This window comes from Muscardinus avellanarius, assembly GCF_963383645.1.
Source record: "Muscardinus avellanarius genome assembly, chromosome: 8".
NCBI classification, from domain to species: Eukaryota; Metazoa; Chordata; class Mammalia; order Rodentia; family Gliridae; genus Muscardinus; species Muscardinus avellanarius.
The window spans coordinates 109,859,455-109,875,223 of record NC_137794.1 but is presented as its reverse complement, the minus strand read 5'-3'; the positions used below and the strand labels follow the sequence as shown (position 1 = coordinate 109,875,223).

The 15,769-nt window shown below is 51.2% G+C and overlaps 1 protein-coding gene across 1 annotated transcript in view; it reads left to right on the top strand.

Annotated features, from left to right (window-relative positions):
- Nucleotides 1-269: 269 nt before the first annotated feature.
- EZR (ezrin) overlaps nt 270-15,769 on the top strand; it is a gene marked incomplete at both ends in the record, with an annotated part of 30,129 nt that continues 14,629 nt past the window's right edge. The window contains 8 exons of the mRNA XM_080700155.1: nt 270-333; nt 4,083-4,134; nt 7,387-7,510; nt 8,733-8,816; nt 11,238-11,333; nt 12,206-12,480; nt 13,219-13,302; nt 14,534-14,680. Of these exons, the coding sequence (XP_080556281.1) occupies nt 270-333; nt 4,083-4,134; nt 7,387-7,510; nt 8,733-8,816; nt 11,238-11,333; nt 12,206-12,480; nt 13,219-13,302; nt 14,534-14,680 (926 nt within the window). The remainder of the gene's footprint in view (nt 334-4,082; nt 4,135-7,386; nt 7,511-8,732; nt 8,817-11,237; nt 11,334-12,205; nt 12,481-13,218; nt 13,303-14,533; nt 14,681-15,769) is intronic.

Genomic DNA, 15,769 nt, shown 5'->3' with positions numbered 1-15,769 from the left:
CCCCCCAAAATACCCACTATAAACTACGTTATGATTTGAGACTATAATGCACCAATAAAAGTATAAAAAACAATACTAATAAAAAATGCACAACACCCCACTGACCCTCCGCCTGCCTTTGGGGCTTCTGCCCGCACCTGCCTTTCTGCACCTGGCTGGTTGAGGTTTGCTAAGTTACTGGTAATGTTTTACAGAGGTTGGTTATTTGTTAGCCCAACATCTGTAGGAAAAAGCCACAAGTGCTGTGACGGGCCACGTTGTTTATAGAGATGGTGGTTTTTACCTTTCTCAAGGATAAGAAGGAGGAGGTCAGGATTCAGAGGGTTCTACAAGGTAAGCCACCCAATGTGGGTTTCACTAAAGATTCAAAACTCCAGTGCTGGTGGGTGGAGGTACAGGACAGTAGTCACACAGTGAAACAGGGTTTCTTGAGAAGAAACTCGGCGTTTCCTTACCAGATTCTTGTCTGTGGTGAGCGAAGAATGACACCCGCAGACTGCAGGAAGGGGAGTAAAAGGTTTATTGGAAGCAACAGGGAATAGGAAAAAGTGGCCAAACACCCCTAAGGGCTATCGGGGCTCTGGTGTCCAGCAGCTGTCTTCAGGTCACTACCTGAGTGTAGCCCGGGTCAAGTGCCTTCAGTTACAAGCTGCTTTCTCCCAAAGTCCACACGATGTGCCAGAAAAGAAGTGCAGGTCACCCCTAGGGGTCCTGGTTGGCCTTGATGTCCAGTGGAGGCCTTCAGGTCACTACCCGAGTGTAGCCCGGGCCAAGTGCCTTCAATTGCACCCCACCTTCTCTCAAAGCTAACGCGACCTGCGAGAGAGAGAGAGAGACAGACAGAGAGAGAGAGAGAGACAGACAGACAGACAGACAGACAGACAGACAAGCTCCCAACAGGGAGGGGTTCCCAGAGTGGGTAACCGTCCTGGTGGCTGGTCTAGGGGTTTATATATATCTGCATGTCCTCTGTTGGTTGGAGTCTTGAAGGCAGTTCTTAAGATCTGCATAGGGTATTTGCATGTCCTTTGAGGGTCTCCTTTCAGTAGGGGTGTCAGACTTGCTCCAGTGATGTCTCCGGGGTTTGTTGATTAGTAAAGAGATGGTTTTGTGAAGCTTTGGTCATTCTTATCTCTGAACCTTGGAAGAGCTGGTCTCTTTTAGGAGCCTTGGGAGTTAATTAGTATTCGTGGCCCCTCAGGAAATTAAGTTTTTCTACTGAGGCCTCTTCCCTATCTGCCTACTTCCTTTCTACCTCCTCAACAGCAGGTCATAGGTGGTGGTGCCAGTGCACCTCTTGATAAATGGAGAGTGGCTTTTCCTTGAGCAGGGCTCTTCACAGGGCTCTTCACTCGCCTCACCCTGAGCCTGGGAGGTGTAAATTTATAGCTGTCAACTGCTGCTCCGGCCAGGGCCCAGGAAAGTTTTAATAAGCTCTCCAACTGATTCTTTTGCTTTTATCTTATATTTTTTATTTACTTTTTTGTAGTGTTGGGGATTGAACCCAGGGTCACTCTACGTGCAAGCTACACCCCAGCCCCCCTTTTTTTTTATTACTTATTGTGATCCTGGGTTTTGAACCCAGGGACATTTTACCTCTGAGCTATACCCCTATACCTCTAGCCCTATTTTATTTTTATTTTGAAACAAGATCTTGTTAGGTTGATAAGCATCTCACTATAGGGTCTTAGTAAGTTGCTGAGGCTGGCCTTGAACCCGTGACCCTCCTGTCTCAACCTCCCAATTGCTGGTTCTTTTGAATGTTCCAGTTTGAGCCCCAGTCTCCACGAGCAGCACTGTGGCTGGTGACTGTCGCAGGCCACACTTCTGACGGGATGTGGCCCAGGCCGCGTCCTCACAGAGGACTTTATAAACATGTCTAATAATGCCCTTTTCCTTCTGGCAGGAGCAGGGCTTGGGGGAGGGGCGTGCTAATCCGGAAGGTCTAAGATTTGAAGGGAGCATCCAGTTAGCATTTCTGGTTAATGAAGTTGAGTGTTGCCTCTGAGAGGACCCTGAGTTAAAAGTAACACAGCCTGAATCTAGCCACCTTCCAGGGAGATGCAGGATTTGTGAGGGGGGGCCGCAAAGGGTCGGCGTCCCAGCCTGGTCCTGGTGGGGCAGCCTTGCACCAGAGAAGGGGGCGCCGTCGCTCAGGTCACAGGGCGGAGTGGCAGGGGCTGGCATTAACTGCGGGGAGGAGGGGTCCCCAGTGTCATGCTGCCGTGGTCTCCACAGTGTGTTTGGCCTCTGGTCCTGTCTTCCCAAGAATGTAGCATATTTTCATTTAGAACTAGCAAACAGTAAATTTAAATGTAAAAATCAATTTTTAAAAACTAACCCATTTCTATCAGTGTTTCCTCCTAAAGATGTTTTTTATTCTTCTTAAATTGACCACAGATACTGTAGCTTGAATGACAGTATTTTTGGCTGTTTCCTTTTGCCACCACAAAAGCAGCAGGGAGCGAGTTACTAAAATGCTCAGCCCGGAGTCCGTCCGCCTGCGAATGGCAGGCAAGGGGGACACGTCCACAGGGCGGATGCTGTGGGCAGAGAGAGGAATAAAGTACCGACAGATGCCCCGACACGGATGCGATGTCAGGTGACAAGGTCGTTGTAAGATTCCACTCATGTGAATTGTCCAGAGGAGGCAAGTTCTCGGAGTCTGAGAGTAGCGCTGCGATTGCCTGCAGGTGGGCGTGGCGAAATGTTCTGCAGCTCAAGAGCACTGGCTGCATCGTTCTGTGAATGTACTCTAAGAAAGTACTAACGGCCACATGAAAACGAATCCAGTGTTTTCTCTGTACTATTCAGTTACATGAGCAAAGATCTAAAAACAAAAAACCCCAGGGCATCTGAAGAAGCGTTTGTGGTTCCTCCGCCCTGAGCGCTTTTCCCTGGCACTAACCTCACTGCATCCACTCCCATTGGGGCCTTTCTGTGCATTCGTTCGGAAGGTCTTATCCAAATATTTGAAAGCTGTTACAAGTTGCTGAAGTGGCACCTTTGGAAGAGGGCAGGAGGGTGGGAAAACAACGCTGGCATTTTAACTGAGTGACCGAGGGCCCGGCCCCGGCCCTGGCGTGATCGTGGGCCAGCCGGGTAGTCCACTCGGCTGTTCCTGAGTGAGCGCAGGTATGATCATGTGGAGATTAATTAATCTGTTATCACTGAACCCCTGCCTGAGACTCAGACACACCTACCAGTTGAATTTCCCTTTGTGTTCTAAGTGCTTTTCCTGATTCTTGTGTATATAAGAAAATCACTGCACACTTGGAAGTTGGTGGAGGAATCAGTCATGGACCTGCCCCTCCTGACCGAGCTTTTAGTAGAAAGTGTATTTATTCTATATAAAGTGTGAGTGTAGAAGAGGTCTTTAAGTTTTAAAGTCTTAAAACTTTAAAACATCCAGGAGAAAATGACTCTTCCCAAAGGAAAGCGTGCTTAACCAGATTTATTTACAAAATATGGGAAAGAACTGGGAGATGACTCAACGTAGCCCCAAACCCAGCAACTGTGCATGGGCTAGAAGTGGGGTACAAGGTTTCATCCTCAACTCAGTCCTCTCCTCCCTCCCTCCTCCCATTCTCTTTCCTTCCTTCAGAATCTTAGATTCTAGGTACCATTTGCATAATTAAACTGGAAAGACTCCAATACCACGTTTTCCAAAGTGTGTTCTGAGGAATGCTGTTCCTTGGCACGCTCTTGGGAAGCCCCTTGGACAGGAAGCCCCTTGGACAGGACGTTTCGCAGCCTGGACCAGGCTGTCCTGGGACTTGAGTTAGCATCACTGTAGCGAAGACATGCAGAAGCTTTCCAGCTAAATAAAGAAAGAAGTGTGGCTACCGCAGGCTCTTGTGCCAGCAAAGCCTGGCTCCAGCCCCACATATCCCTTTCCTGCTGTATGGGGTTGGTGAGATGGTTTTTAAGAGCCGTAGACACACAGGCTGGGAGCTCCACATGGGCAGATGTTTCCAGCTGTTTCACTTTACCAGTTTTGGGGGGGTCAGGGATTGGCTGGCTGTCCTGGATGTGGGCGTTTGAGGGCTGGATGCAGGGTGCTTCATCTGTTCCCCTTTCAGGAACTGCTGTGGCGTATGGTAGCCATGGCGACCCACCCATCCCTGTTCACTGGTGAGGCCTCTGGGACGGGGAGGTCTCACTGCCCTGCTCATTCACAGTGCCCACAGGTGCCTGCGCCCCTCCTGCTCATCTGGGGTGGGTAGACCGAATGAGTCCCAGGGCGTGGGAGGTGCCTGCCGCAGGGGACAGGCCCGTGGAACATTGGGATATAGTTGTATTGGGTTCGAGCCCTGCCAACCTAGAGTAGGAGTGACACACAGAATGTTTTTAAAAGATTTACTAAACAAAGGGCCGGTAGAGTCGGTATTGATTGGGTTCTCATAACTTAACTAGGGCAAGGAGAAGTTTATGTATTAAATGTCTGAACATACACGTATATACAGTGGCTTGCTGCAAATACCTTTGAAGCTGGTTGTTTTTCATTTTTTAAAAATGCACAGCTTTGCTTAAATCTAAATTTTACTGGCCCATTTGTTTTTAGAAATAAAATTTATTCCTATTATTGTTTTTAGGCAGTTCTCTTTAAACAGACTGATAGCATATACTGATACTCTGGTAACAGATTAAAAACTCACCTTCACTACTGAAATAAAAAATAGCTTACCTACTAAGTTAAGCTACTTCTAGGGCAGAAAGAAAATTTTTTTCCTGCTAAATAAAACCAGTATAAAAAATAACACATATTCATTGGGGAAAACCTCTTTTGTGTTTGTTTGTTGTTTTGTAGTACTGGAGATTGAACCCAGGGGCATTCTGCCTCTGAGTTACAGCCCATCCCTATTTACTTTGTGTTTTGAAGCAGGATCTCATTGCTGAGGCTGGCACAATTGAGCTTTAATCACCACTATTACGCCCCTCCCAGAGATCAATTCTGCCCCTTTGGGGGTAGATTTGAAATGATTATCTGCATAGCGCGCGCACACACGTGCGTCTTAGCGTGACAGAGCTGCCATCTTACTCTTGACAGAGGGTTTGATGGAGGATTGAGCCAGGCTGTCCGCAGTGAGGGGCAGGCGCCTCCCCTTGGGTTTCGTGGGACCGTCCTCGTGTGCCTCGGCGCCGCCGCCCGCTCTACTCCTGTGGCTCTGGTGCTGGAGAAGCCTCCTTGCACCCGAGTGTGTGCATTGGTTGCTCACCATGGAAACCTAGCACCAAGATGATAGAAGGGAGAGTTGGTGTTCAGGTGTTTCCTCAGCTGCTCAAGCCTGATTTCTTTCAAGCCCTAAAATGTGTATATAAGTGGTCCTGTTTTCCTGGTAAATATCTCATTTTACACTGATGAAAGTTTATGCTACATTGCAGAATATTAGTAAAGCTTCTTTAAAACAGAAAGTAATCTTATGGTCTTTCTAAACCTAGAGCATCTGCAGTGCACGCTAGAGCAGGGCTTGGGTTCCCCACGTGGATGGGGTGCCCCTGCCTTGCTCCCTGGAGCATTTAGAAATGTGTTGCTGAGGGGACGGTGCCTGGGGACACAGCGCTTGGTCCTGGGCTCGGGAATGCTAAGTGCTGACGATGGTGGCCTCGCAGATTGCGCACTCGGGCCTCGCAGAACCCAGTAGCACCCAGCAGGAAACACTGGTGGGTCGTGACTGATGAGTCTCATACACACACACACACACACACACACACACACACACACACACTCTCTCTCTCTCTCTCTCTCTCTCTTTAAAGCAGCCCAGGCATCGACCAGGTATTCTTTCACCTGCCACTTGGATTTCATTAACACTCCTCTCCCACCCTTGACAGAAAGATTGTGGACAGGCACTATTTATGAATCTATACATATACTAAAATCTGCTGGTGCTGGTTTTACATTGGTGCGTTCAATTGCTCATCCTGGTGAGGTTCCATGTGTTAAAAGCACACATCCCACCCTGCTCCCCGGGGCTGTTTCTTTGGGGGGCTGAGCAGTGGAGGGACAGCCCATTTGTTCCCTGTTGCTGATCCCACTTTTTTTCTTTTTGCTGGACGCAAACCCAGCAAACATGCTAGGCCAGCATCCTCCCACTAAGCGTCACTGCAGTGTGTGGTCAGCCGACTTGCCACGTCTGAGGCCCTCCACCAGCCATGGTTCCCAGGGTGTTAAGCCGTGGAGAGGGTTCTGTGGAAGGAGCTGTGGGACTGAAACGTGGCAAGAGGGCTTGTGTCGCGCTGCTTAGCTATGCTGGAGAACGGAAGGTGTAGACGGCAGGTGTATGCAGACCTCAGTAAGCCCAGTAGTTAAATTCACTTTCTACAGGACTGGGTCATGACAGCCAACCTCAGAAAAGTACTCATTAGAAGACTCGCTTACTTTTTCGAAGGGTTGTGTGAACTTTGAGTCAAAATGAACCTGATTCTGAACCTTAAAATAGTACCTTTTAAGTTCCTGTTTGTTTCTCTTCATGTGCTTTATCTGGTTTGCCAAATGGTTACTATCTACTTTTTATGGAAACTGTCCGGGGATGCTTTTCGGACACATTACCTCCCTGCCCTCCAGTGTCAAAGCATCATGATTTGGTCCGAACACTCCTTTGCGTAGAATCCGGTCTTTCCCAAGTGTCTGAAGCAGGTCATGGCAGTTGATCCTGTTGACCTGGTGGTTCAGTTTCGAAATTCGTAACTAGTGGAGAAAGGAAAGCAGCTGCGGGCCCTGCGTCGTCTTCCCGCCCTGCCCAGAGTCTGCTGCGTGTCATTGTTGGTGCTGTGCGGGTAGTCCAAAGCTGTTTGTTATTAGAATATTTGACCCTGAGGCTTTTCCCACCTCTAGTATGTGCCCAACATAACTGAGCCAGGCGTGGTGGCCACGCTTGTAATCCCCGTGCTTGGAAGGCGGAGACAGGAGGATTGCACAGGTTCGAAGCCAGCACAGGTTCGAAGCCAGCCTCCCTGGCTTAAGAGACACTGTTTCCAAATTTAAAAAATATAAAATATAGGTGTCTGGGAGTGTAGCCCCGAGGTAGAAGGGTTTCCAGGAACCCCAGTACCACCAAAGGAAAAAAATATAACTGAGAAAGATACTTGCTCTACTTTATACATTTTAGTCATTTTAAACTATATTTTAGAAACAAAATATCACCAGCAGGAAATAAAAGAAACGTGAAGACTTTAAAACGGTCTAATCTTGATTCCTAGTATACTTCAGTTTTTTAATATGTGGACTTGGGAGAGTGCTTTTCCACAGTCTCTAGGAAGTGTACAGCAGTGGCATGAAGCGAGCCTTGAAGCCTCCTGGGCATATGACGCCATCCGTCCCCATCAGTCCTGAATGTTGGGGGACATGTTTCGTAAAGACCCATTCTGCTCCTGAGTCGGAAGTGGCCCCTCGGCGGTGCCCTGCCTGGACGCTCGGGCCTCGGTGGGCCAGGTGTCCCCGGCCCGTGCTCTGCCTGTGTCAGGAGGACCCAGGATGGGCCACCCCTGCAGGGCGGCGCTTCCACTGGTGAGAAGGGACCACCGCTTCGTTCACTTTAAGCATTGTGGTTGTGTGCGCTGGCATTTTCCCATTGGCAGTATCTTAAAGCAGCCAACTCTAGTCTTTTCATATGCTAGTAAATCAGGGAGAGATTTGAAAACTGCCTGAAATCAATTTTGGTAACATTAGAAAAGGTTTTATAGCCCTCCCATCACTGGACTATCCCAGTCCCTGTGATCTTTTTTTTTTTTTTTTCTTTTTTCTGTAGTATTGGGGATGGAAACCAGGGGCCTTCTACCTCCGGGCTACACTCCCAGACCTCCAGACCTATTTTATATTTTATTTGGAAACAGGGTCTCTTAAGCCAGGGCGGCTGGCTTTGAACCTGCATGATCCTCCTGTCTCCGCCTCCCAAGCGCAGGGATTACAAGCATGTGCCACCACGCCCGGCTTAAAGCCCCTGTGATCTTACCATGCTAATACCACTGCCATTCTGCCTTCCTCTTTTTGCTTTGTAACTGGGGATTGAATGTGGGCATTTCGAATTCTTATTTTTTTTTTCTTCTTTTTTTAAATGTTGAAGCAGGGTCTTACGTTGCTGCAGCTGGCCTCAAACCTGTGATCCTCCTGTCTTATGCCTCCCAAGTACTGGAATTACCACCATATGCTCCCACACCTGGCTGCTTTCTTCTCAGATTTCCATTGATAGCAGAAATACTGTTTTGCTGTTCATATATTGTTTTAGAAGCAATTTTCCTTGTTTCTACTATCTTCCTACTTAGCCTCAAGACAGCCTCTTTGATGTGTCTTTAGTGAGCTTCCGTTTCTTTCTTCAGTATTGAGGTGGTTTCTGGTGTTGCCCATCCTTTTCGACCTGGCCCTTCCTCCTCCTCCATTGGCTGGCCTGGCGTGAGCCACGCCCCTGGTGTCCCAGGAACTCAGTCTCCAGCCCTTGGCCGTTGTGAGGTCATGAGAAGATGCATAGAAGACACCTTCACGGTTATCAAAGCAATTTTATAGAGAAGCTGCTCAGACCTAGGTGTGAATGGGCTTTATTAGAAAGCAGAGCGGCCAGGCGTTTGAACCCTGACCCGCGCCTGCCGGGGTTTGCACGGCTGTGACCAGCGCGGCAGCGTGGATGTGGGAGCGCAGCACTCTTGCTGCACCGCGCATGGCCTCACGCCCCTGGAAGGCTCGGGAGGTCTCGAGGGAGAGGAACGGGGTTCAGGCAGCATGTTCTGTTTTCCAGATCAATGTGCGCGTTACCACCATGGACGCGGAGCTGGAGTTCGCCATTCAGCCAAACACCACCGGGAAGCAGCTGTTTGATCAGGTTGGTCTCGGGCTTTGAAAAAAAAAAACAAACCTTTAAAGTCAGGAGACATTTGTTAAATGTTTATTAGTGATGTTGATATTTATTAAATATTTGGATTTTTCTCAAAGCTGCTCCGAGTGCAGCACTGTAATGGCTCAGTCTTTTCCCCGGTCAAGGGTGGAACTGGGAACCTTTAGCTGGATTGTTTTTCAAGCTTGATGTCACAGATCAGCAAGCTTTTTCTGCACAGGGCTAGGTAGTAAATATTTTAGGCTTGCAGACCACACAGTCCCTGTCCAGCTTTTAACCTTGCCATTGTAGTACTGAAGGCAACTATAAGCTCGTAAATGAGAGAGCAGGACCATGTGCCAATCAAACTACATAGGACACGGAACCTTTGTGAGAAACTCCTCCTTACCCTGGGGGCTGCACAAATAGCAGGCTAGATTTGGCCCACAGGCCAGAGCTGACGCTCCTCCCCAGGGAAAACCTGTTTAAACCTTTGTTTAAAACTCCTGTGGTTCAGACAGAGCTGACTTGTCCTGCGTGAGCACTGACACAGGCAGGCGCCGCGGCTGGGCGGGCGTCCAGCTCCCCACCTCCTCGTTCCTTCTTGGTAACTGGTGTTCTCTGTTATGTGTGGGTGGGGGTCAACCCACAGTCTACCACCTAGCTATACTCCAAACCCATTTGATTTTGAGGCAAAATCTCACTGGTTGCCCAGATTGGGCTCGAACTTAAGAACCTCTCGCCTCAGCCTCCCCGAGTGGCTAGGATTCCAGGGTGCACCGCTCTGCCCGGCTTTTGTTGTCTCCTAACCAGATACATTAGATGTTCGGCCCCAAAGGCAGATCTAACCACGTAATGCGCATGCTGGGTAAGGTTTTCTAGTGTGGGATGGAAATGGGCTGGCTCTTCTTCTGTCCACCTCATGGCGGGTCTTGGAAAGTCCAGTTCTTCCTCCCTGTCTGCCTTTTGCTTCTCTGTCGACCTCCGACCTCCTGGGCCTGGGTAGTGGCGAGGGAAGCACCTGTTGGCGCCCCTTGGCCCTGACCAGCAGCGTGGTTCCCAGCTGGCCCTTCTCTTTCCGGAGAAGATGGCATAGGTGTGTCCCCAAAGCCTGTGGTGAAGGTTTGGATAGAACACCGAGCCTCCGTGAGGTTGTGATACTTTTCCATGGGGCAGTTCCAATCTCTCGAGAACGGGATCTCCTTTTGGCTGAGTGAGTTCTGCTCAGGGGCAAAGATCCAGGGGCACGGGGCCAGAGGTGAGTTGCAAGGCACTTGAACTGCAGCCTGCTCTCCTGAGCGCCTCCTGTTCCACATTCAAGCACCGGATCCAAGAATGGCCGGTGATGGGAAACCTGGGAGGGAGGATTTTGGCGTGGTTTGAGGCTCCACCCATGCCTGACTGGGTCTCCAGCTCCTCCTGTGACGGAGCTCCAGGCAGTGCCAGGGCGCGCCCAGGCCGTCAGCATGTTGTTTTGAAATCGTTCCTTGGGTCCACCTCACCCAGCACAGATAAAGATGTTTACAGCTCTGGGTGAGGTGGGCTTTAAGGAAAATCTAAAGTCTTCTCCTGAAAGATACCCTCAGAGAGAGTTGAGTGGGGCCGGCTGCACCCATGTGGCCTGGCGGTCCTGGGCCTGGGAAGTGCCCTGGCTTCTAGAGCCGATGCCTCCAACCAGCGGGTCTTTGGCCACCCTCTGGGCGCTGTAGTCCTTACCTATAAAAGAGTGATGGGCCTCAAGCCAAAGTTTTTTAAAGCAGAGAAACAGGGCCTTACGTTGCTGCAGCTAGCCTCAAACCTGTGATCCACCTGTGAGTAAATCTAAACTGTAAAGCCCCTGAGGGGAGCTAGGGTTGGGCTCCTACTTTAGCTTGGTGTGTGCACACCCGAACTCCCACGCCATCGAGCCCTTAGCTCGAAGCTGGCTCCCCTGCTCCCTGCCTGCCAAGGACCGCTGCTGGCTTGTCCCTTGGGAAGCCGGATTCCTGTGCCAGCTGGCTGAGAGGCAGAGGTGGGCAGTCCCAGGAGGCCCAGGTGTTGCCCTATTGTGTCCAGCCACTTCCCCCACCTGGGCACCCCCTGATGGGGACGGCACACCTGGACACAGCTGCGGTGGGTGTTGGGTGCTTGCCACAGCCCGTCCTGGTGGTTTTCACTGAGGAAAGCGTCCTGCAGTATGACGCAGCAGCGACCATTTATAAGATTTAGTGACAGCCCTGAATCTGTTGAGATCTATATCAACAGGACACCCGCCGTGGCTTTGGCAAAACCGCCTCTGTTGGAGCAGATTACTTGAGCAGGCGTAGGGGAGGGCCCCGAGGACGTGACCCAGCAGCTGGCCTCTTGGGGGCTGCTGGATGCAAGGTGGATGCCTGTGGCCCGTTGAAGGAGAGTCTCGTGACTGGGCCACTCTCGCTGTCTCTCCCGCAGGTGGTTAAGACCATCGGCCTCCGGGAAGTGTGGTACTTTGGCCTCCAGTATGTGGACAATAAAGGATTTCCTACCTGGTTGAAACTCGATAAAAAGGTAAGTCAGGGTTAACTATTTACAGGCTACTAACTTGGGTGTGGTCTGCTCCGTTGACATTAGAACCGGAACACCTCGACTCCCTTGTCTTTTTGTTCTTTTTTATTTGTGTGGAAATTTTTTACAAACAGAAGGGCTGCAGCGTTCCAGTAAACAGGGATACGGGTTAGAAACTGGATCCTGGTAGTCCTCCTCACTAGGGCAGATGATGTTAAGTGCCTAGCTTGTAGTTGACCTGAGGGGTTTTTTTTTTTTTTTCCAGTGAGATTGTTAATCTTAGAACCCATGAATCACCCACTGTGTTGTAAGAACCTGTTACTGCTGTGTCCGAGCCTGTGATAGATGATCTTCCAACTCAAAAGATTGGGCGATTCCATTAACAATTATGAAGAAAAGCCCTCAGCCAAATGTATTTTCTTCAGACTTTGAAAATTGCTCCCCAGTCCCGCCCCATGTCACTAGAGCAGATGGGGTGGGAGCAGGAGGGTATGTGGAGGTATGTTCTGAGGGCCAAGACCAGACTGGCCCCTGGGCAGGTTCAGGATTGCAGGTCACTTGGGGTGGGGTAACGTCCAAATCTGAGTTCTCTGGGATTGATAGCAATATCCCTGGAAATGAGTCCAGGGGGCAGGGGTGGGGGGTGCGGCTTGGCAGGCCAGTGGCTCGGGTTTCCAGCAGGAGCATTCTTGGGCACTAGAACTTTCCAGGGACCTTTTTGTCTCACATGCTAACAAGATAACTTTGAGAACAAATATCATCTTAGAACACTGGACCCAGGGCCCCTTTTGTGCCACGGGTCAGCATCCTGTGCTGGAGAACTGTGTCTGGGAGTGGCTTCTGAGTCTGTGACGCGGGCTGGCTTCTGTCCCCAGGTGTCTGCCCAGGAGGTCAGGAAGGAGAACCCGCTGCAGTTCAAGTTCCGGGCCAAGTTCTACCCCGAGGACGTGTCGGAAGAGCTGATTCAGGACATCACGCAGAAGCTGTTCTTCCTCCAGGTGAAGGAGGGGATTCTTAGTGACGAGATCTACTGCCCCCCGGAGACGGCTGTGCTCCTGGGCTCCTACGCCGTGCAGGCCAAGTTTGGAGACTACAACAAAGACACACACAAGTCTGGGTACCTCAGCTCTGAGCGGCTGATCCCCCAAAGGTGAGCAGAGTGTAGCCTGGTCCCGGTGAGCCAGGCATCACCTGTGTCCTTGGGAGTGGTGAAGGGAGAGGAAGGGGGGCTCCAGCAAGGCAAGAGCTCCTGGGTGCTCACCTGAGCCCCAGCGTCCCGAGGCCATGATGATTCAATGAGACGCAGACTTGTCATTGGGGTCCCCACCTGGAATCTGAAACACGTAACTCAGGTCAAGGGTCCTGGCAGTCGGTCTTCCTAGAGTCTGTCTTTACTCACTAACGGTCATAAATGTTACCTCTTTTGGAAGAAAAGATCACTTAAAATCAAACACCTTTTTAAATTTTATCATCAGGACCTCACCTATCTTGTTCAAAATGCTCAAGTTTAGCCGGGCATGGTGGCGCACGCTTGTAATCCCACTGCTCAGGAGGCTGTGACAGGAGGATCATGGCTCGCAGACAGCCTCAGCTACTTAGTGAGGCCCTTTGTAACTCAGACCCTGTTCAAAATAAAGAATAAAAAAATCGAGCTGGGGGTGTAGCTCGGAGGTAGAATGTCCCTGGGTTCCATCTCCAGTACCGACCCCCCCCCCAAAAAAAAAAAAAAAAGCTAACTCTTCAGGTTAACCCTCAAAAATAAAAATGCCATACATGTGGAAGGGGAAACAAGAGCTGTCTGTTGTTGTTGATTTGAAAGTCCGGCCCTAGGGCCCACATCTCCCAGCCCTTGAAGGTGACAGTACTGTGTGTGTCCTCTCGCTCCCAGAGTCATGGACCAGCACAAACTCACGAGGGACCAGTGGGAGGACCGGATCCAGGTGTGGCACGCGGAGCACCGCGGGATGCTCAAGTGAGTACCAGCCGGGCGGCCTGGCCTTCCCGGCCTGTCTTTGTGCAAGAATCGACGTGGCGCCTCCTCTGGGGCCCAGGCCAGGTACAGGGTGCCACTTGAGTCAGAAGTGGGGCTTCACTGGGGACGCAGAGGAGATTTGCTTTGGGCTTTTGAGTTGTTTATGTATTATTTTTTATTTTTTTAAAGAAAACCAAATGTTCTTAGCTGGGGAAAGAGTGGCTTGTAAGCTTAGGTCCTCGAAGCTCTGTCCCTTCTTCTAGAGTAGAGGAAATCTTGTCTGATCTTCTTTTCAGTTGTGGGGAGCGCTGCTCACCAGTAGTTAGAATGGAAGTTTCTAGATCTCTGCCCAAGAGGTTCTGGTTTGCTCTTGTTTTCAAGGTCTTTATTTTCAAAAGTATACGTAAATGAAAACACTGAGTCCCAGACGACACATGAAGAGGGACAGGCTTACATGTGGCTTTAAAACAGTTTAGATGTTCCGGGTGTCGTGGGGCACACCTGTAATCTCAGTACTTAGGAGACTGAGACAGGAGAATCATAGGTTTGAAGCCAGCCTCAGTGACTTAGACCCTGTTTCAGTATAAAAAATAAGAGATTGGGGCATAGCTCAGAGGTTGAATGACCCTGGGTTCAGTCCCCAGTAATGCGCGTGCACACACATGTACACTTAGGTGTAAGAATCTGCAGTTCCCCTGACTGGGCTGGGCGCTTTCCTGAGCCTTCCCCGGCCCCGTGGCAGCTCTGTGCACTCGCCAGCCTCACAGCTCCACTTGCAGTTCGGGCCTCAGACTATTCCAGAGCTTCTGGCCCAGGACAGGAGGGAGGGAGAGTAACTTGACCTGTAGCCATGGCTGCTAGTGGGGAAGACAGGAGACCCCAAGAGCTCTGTGCATGCAGAAAAAAAAGAAAAAGAGGATTGTGTCTAGCTTTAGAATTCAGGAGAAAAATCTGTCTTTCCTAGAATCCAGTGTGAACCAGCTGGTTCTTCCAGAGTGGGTGGGATGTGTCCTGGTCAGAGCCCAGGACAGCACGGACCCCACCCGGGCCCTGCTTCCAAGCTGCCCTGGTCCTCATTGCCCCACCGTGGGCCACCCAGGGCCTTGGCCGCCTGTGCTCTGCTCGCCTGTCAGGCAGTCCTGCCCGATCGGCCTGGTTTTTAAGTGTTGGTGATGGTCTGCGTGGCACGTGACGCCACTAATGACTGTGCCCGTGTTGACTGTCCCGCCAGAGACAGCGCCATGCTGGAGTATCTGAAGATTGCGCAGGACCTGGAAATGTATGGAATCAACTATTTCGAGATCAAAAACAAGAAAGGAACAGACCTCTGGCTTGGCGTTGATGCCCTCGGGCTGAATATTTATGAAAAGGATGACAAGTGAGTGGCGGCCGCCGCTGTCTTTGGCTGGTGGGGTCGGGTCCTGACGACGGTGGTGAGGGTGGCATGTGCGTGCGAGGGCTTCATTTTGAAGTATGTATTTAGCACTTGTCCAGGGTGGGGATCTAAGGCTTCTGGACTATGCTGCGGCCTTCTCAGAGGTCAGTCTGGAGCGCCTGTCTCCTGCCCGCGTCACCGAGTCTGCTCTGCAGCACAGGGATGATGGGGGACACCTGGGAAGGACAGTGACCTTGGGGCCCTGAGGGCCATGAAGAGAAAGTAAGCGAGGGGCTCCCTGCTCCTGCTGACCCCTCTCCCCCAAGCTGCCCACAGGTCCCATGACTGCTCAGCCGGGGCAGACTCTGGGCTCGTGACTTGTGCTAATCTACCCAGAACCATTGCCGGTGCGTTCAGGTCCTGGAATATCCTGTAGCCAGCGCCTGTGTGGAGAAGCAGCCGAGTCCTCTCAGCCTGCACACGGGCTGTGATTGCTTCGCAGGGGTTTCTTTGTCCTGCGCACTCTGGGAATGTGCAGCCATAGAACCGCCTGGCACAGGGATCCTGACCTCGGGTTGGCCAGGGTGGCCGTAGGCTGAGAGGCCAAGCGTGCCTTCGCTCTGCCAGGAGCAGACACGCAGGAAGACGTGCCCACTTCAGTGGAACGCTTTACATGGTGGTGCGCCGAGCTCGGGACAGGCCCAGGTTGTAGATGCCTCCGGAGAAGCTTCCTGGAGTTGAGAAGCAACAGGGAACCTCCTCTAGGAAGACCAAAGCGAGGCTCCTTGGGTCCCTGTTCTGCTCCGAGGGCCCCGCAAGCCTCCTTTCTTTGAAGGGGTCCCCACTCAGCCCTGCAGTGGTATTGGGGTCAGGGGCTGGCAGGCGAGCTGCAGCCCTGGCTGAGAGGCGTGAGCACAGGGCTCCAGGGTCTCTGCATGGCCCCTTGACCTGCCTTGCAGCACAGGGCCCGGCATCCAGATGTGTCTGAGTCCTGGAACATGCATCGTGGTCCATCCCAGAGCAGGCCAGCCCTTTCCTGACACTATCCCGTGCCCCCCGTTTGCACTCGCCCCACACCTGCTCTCTGGTGTT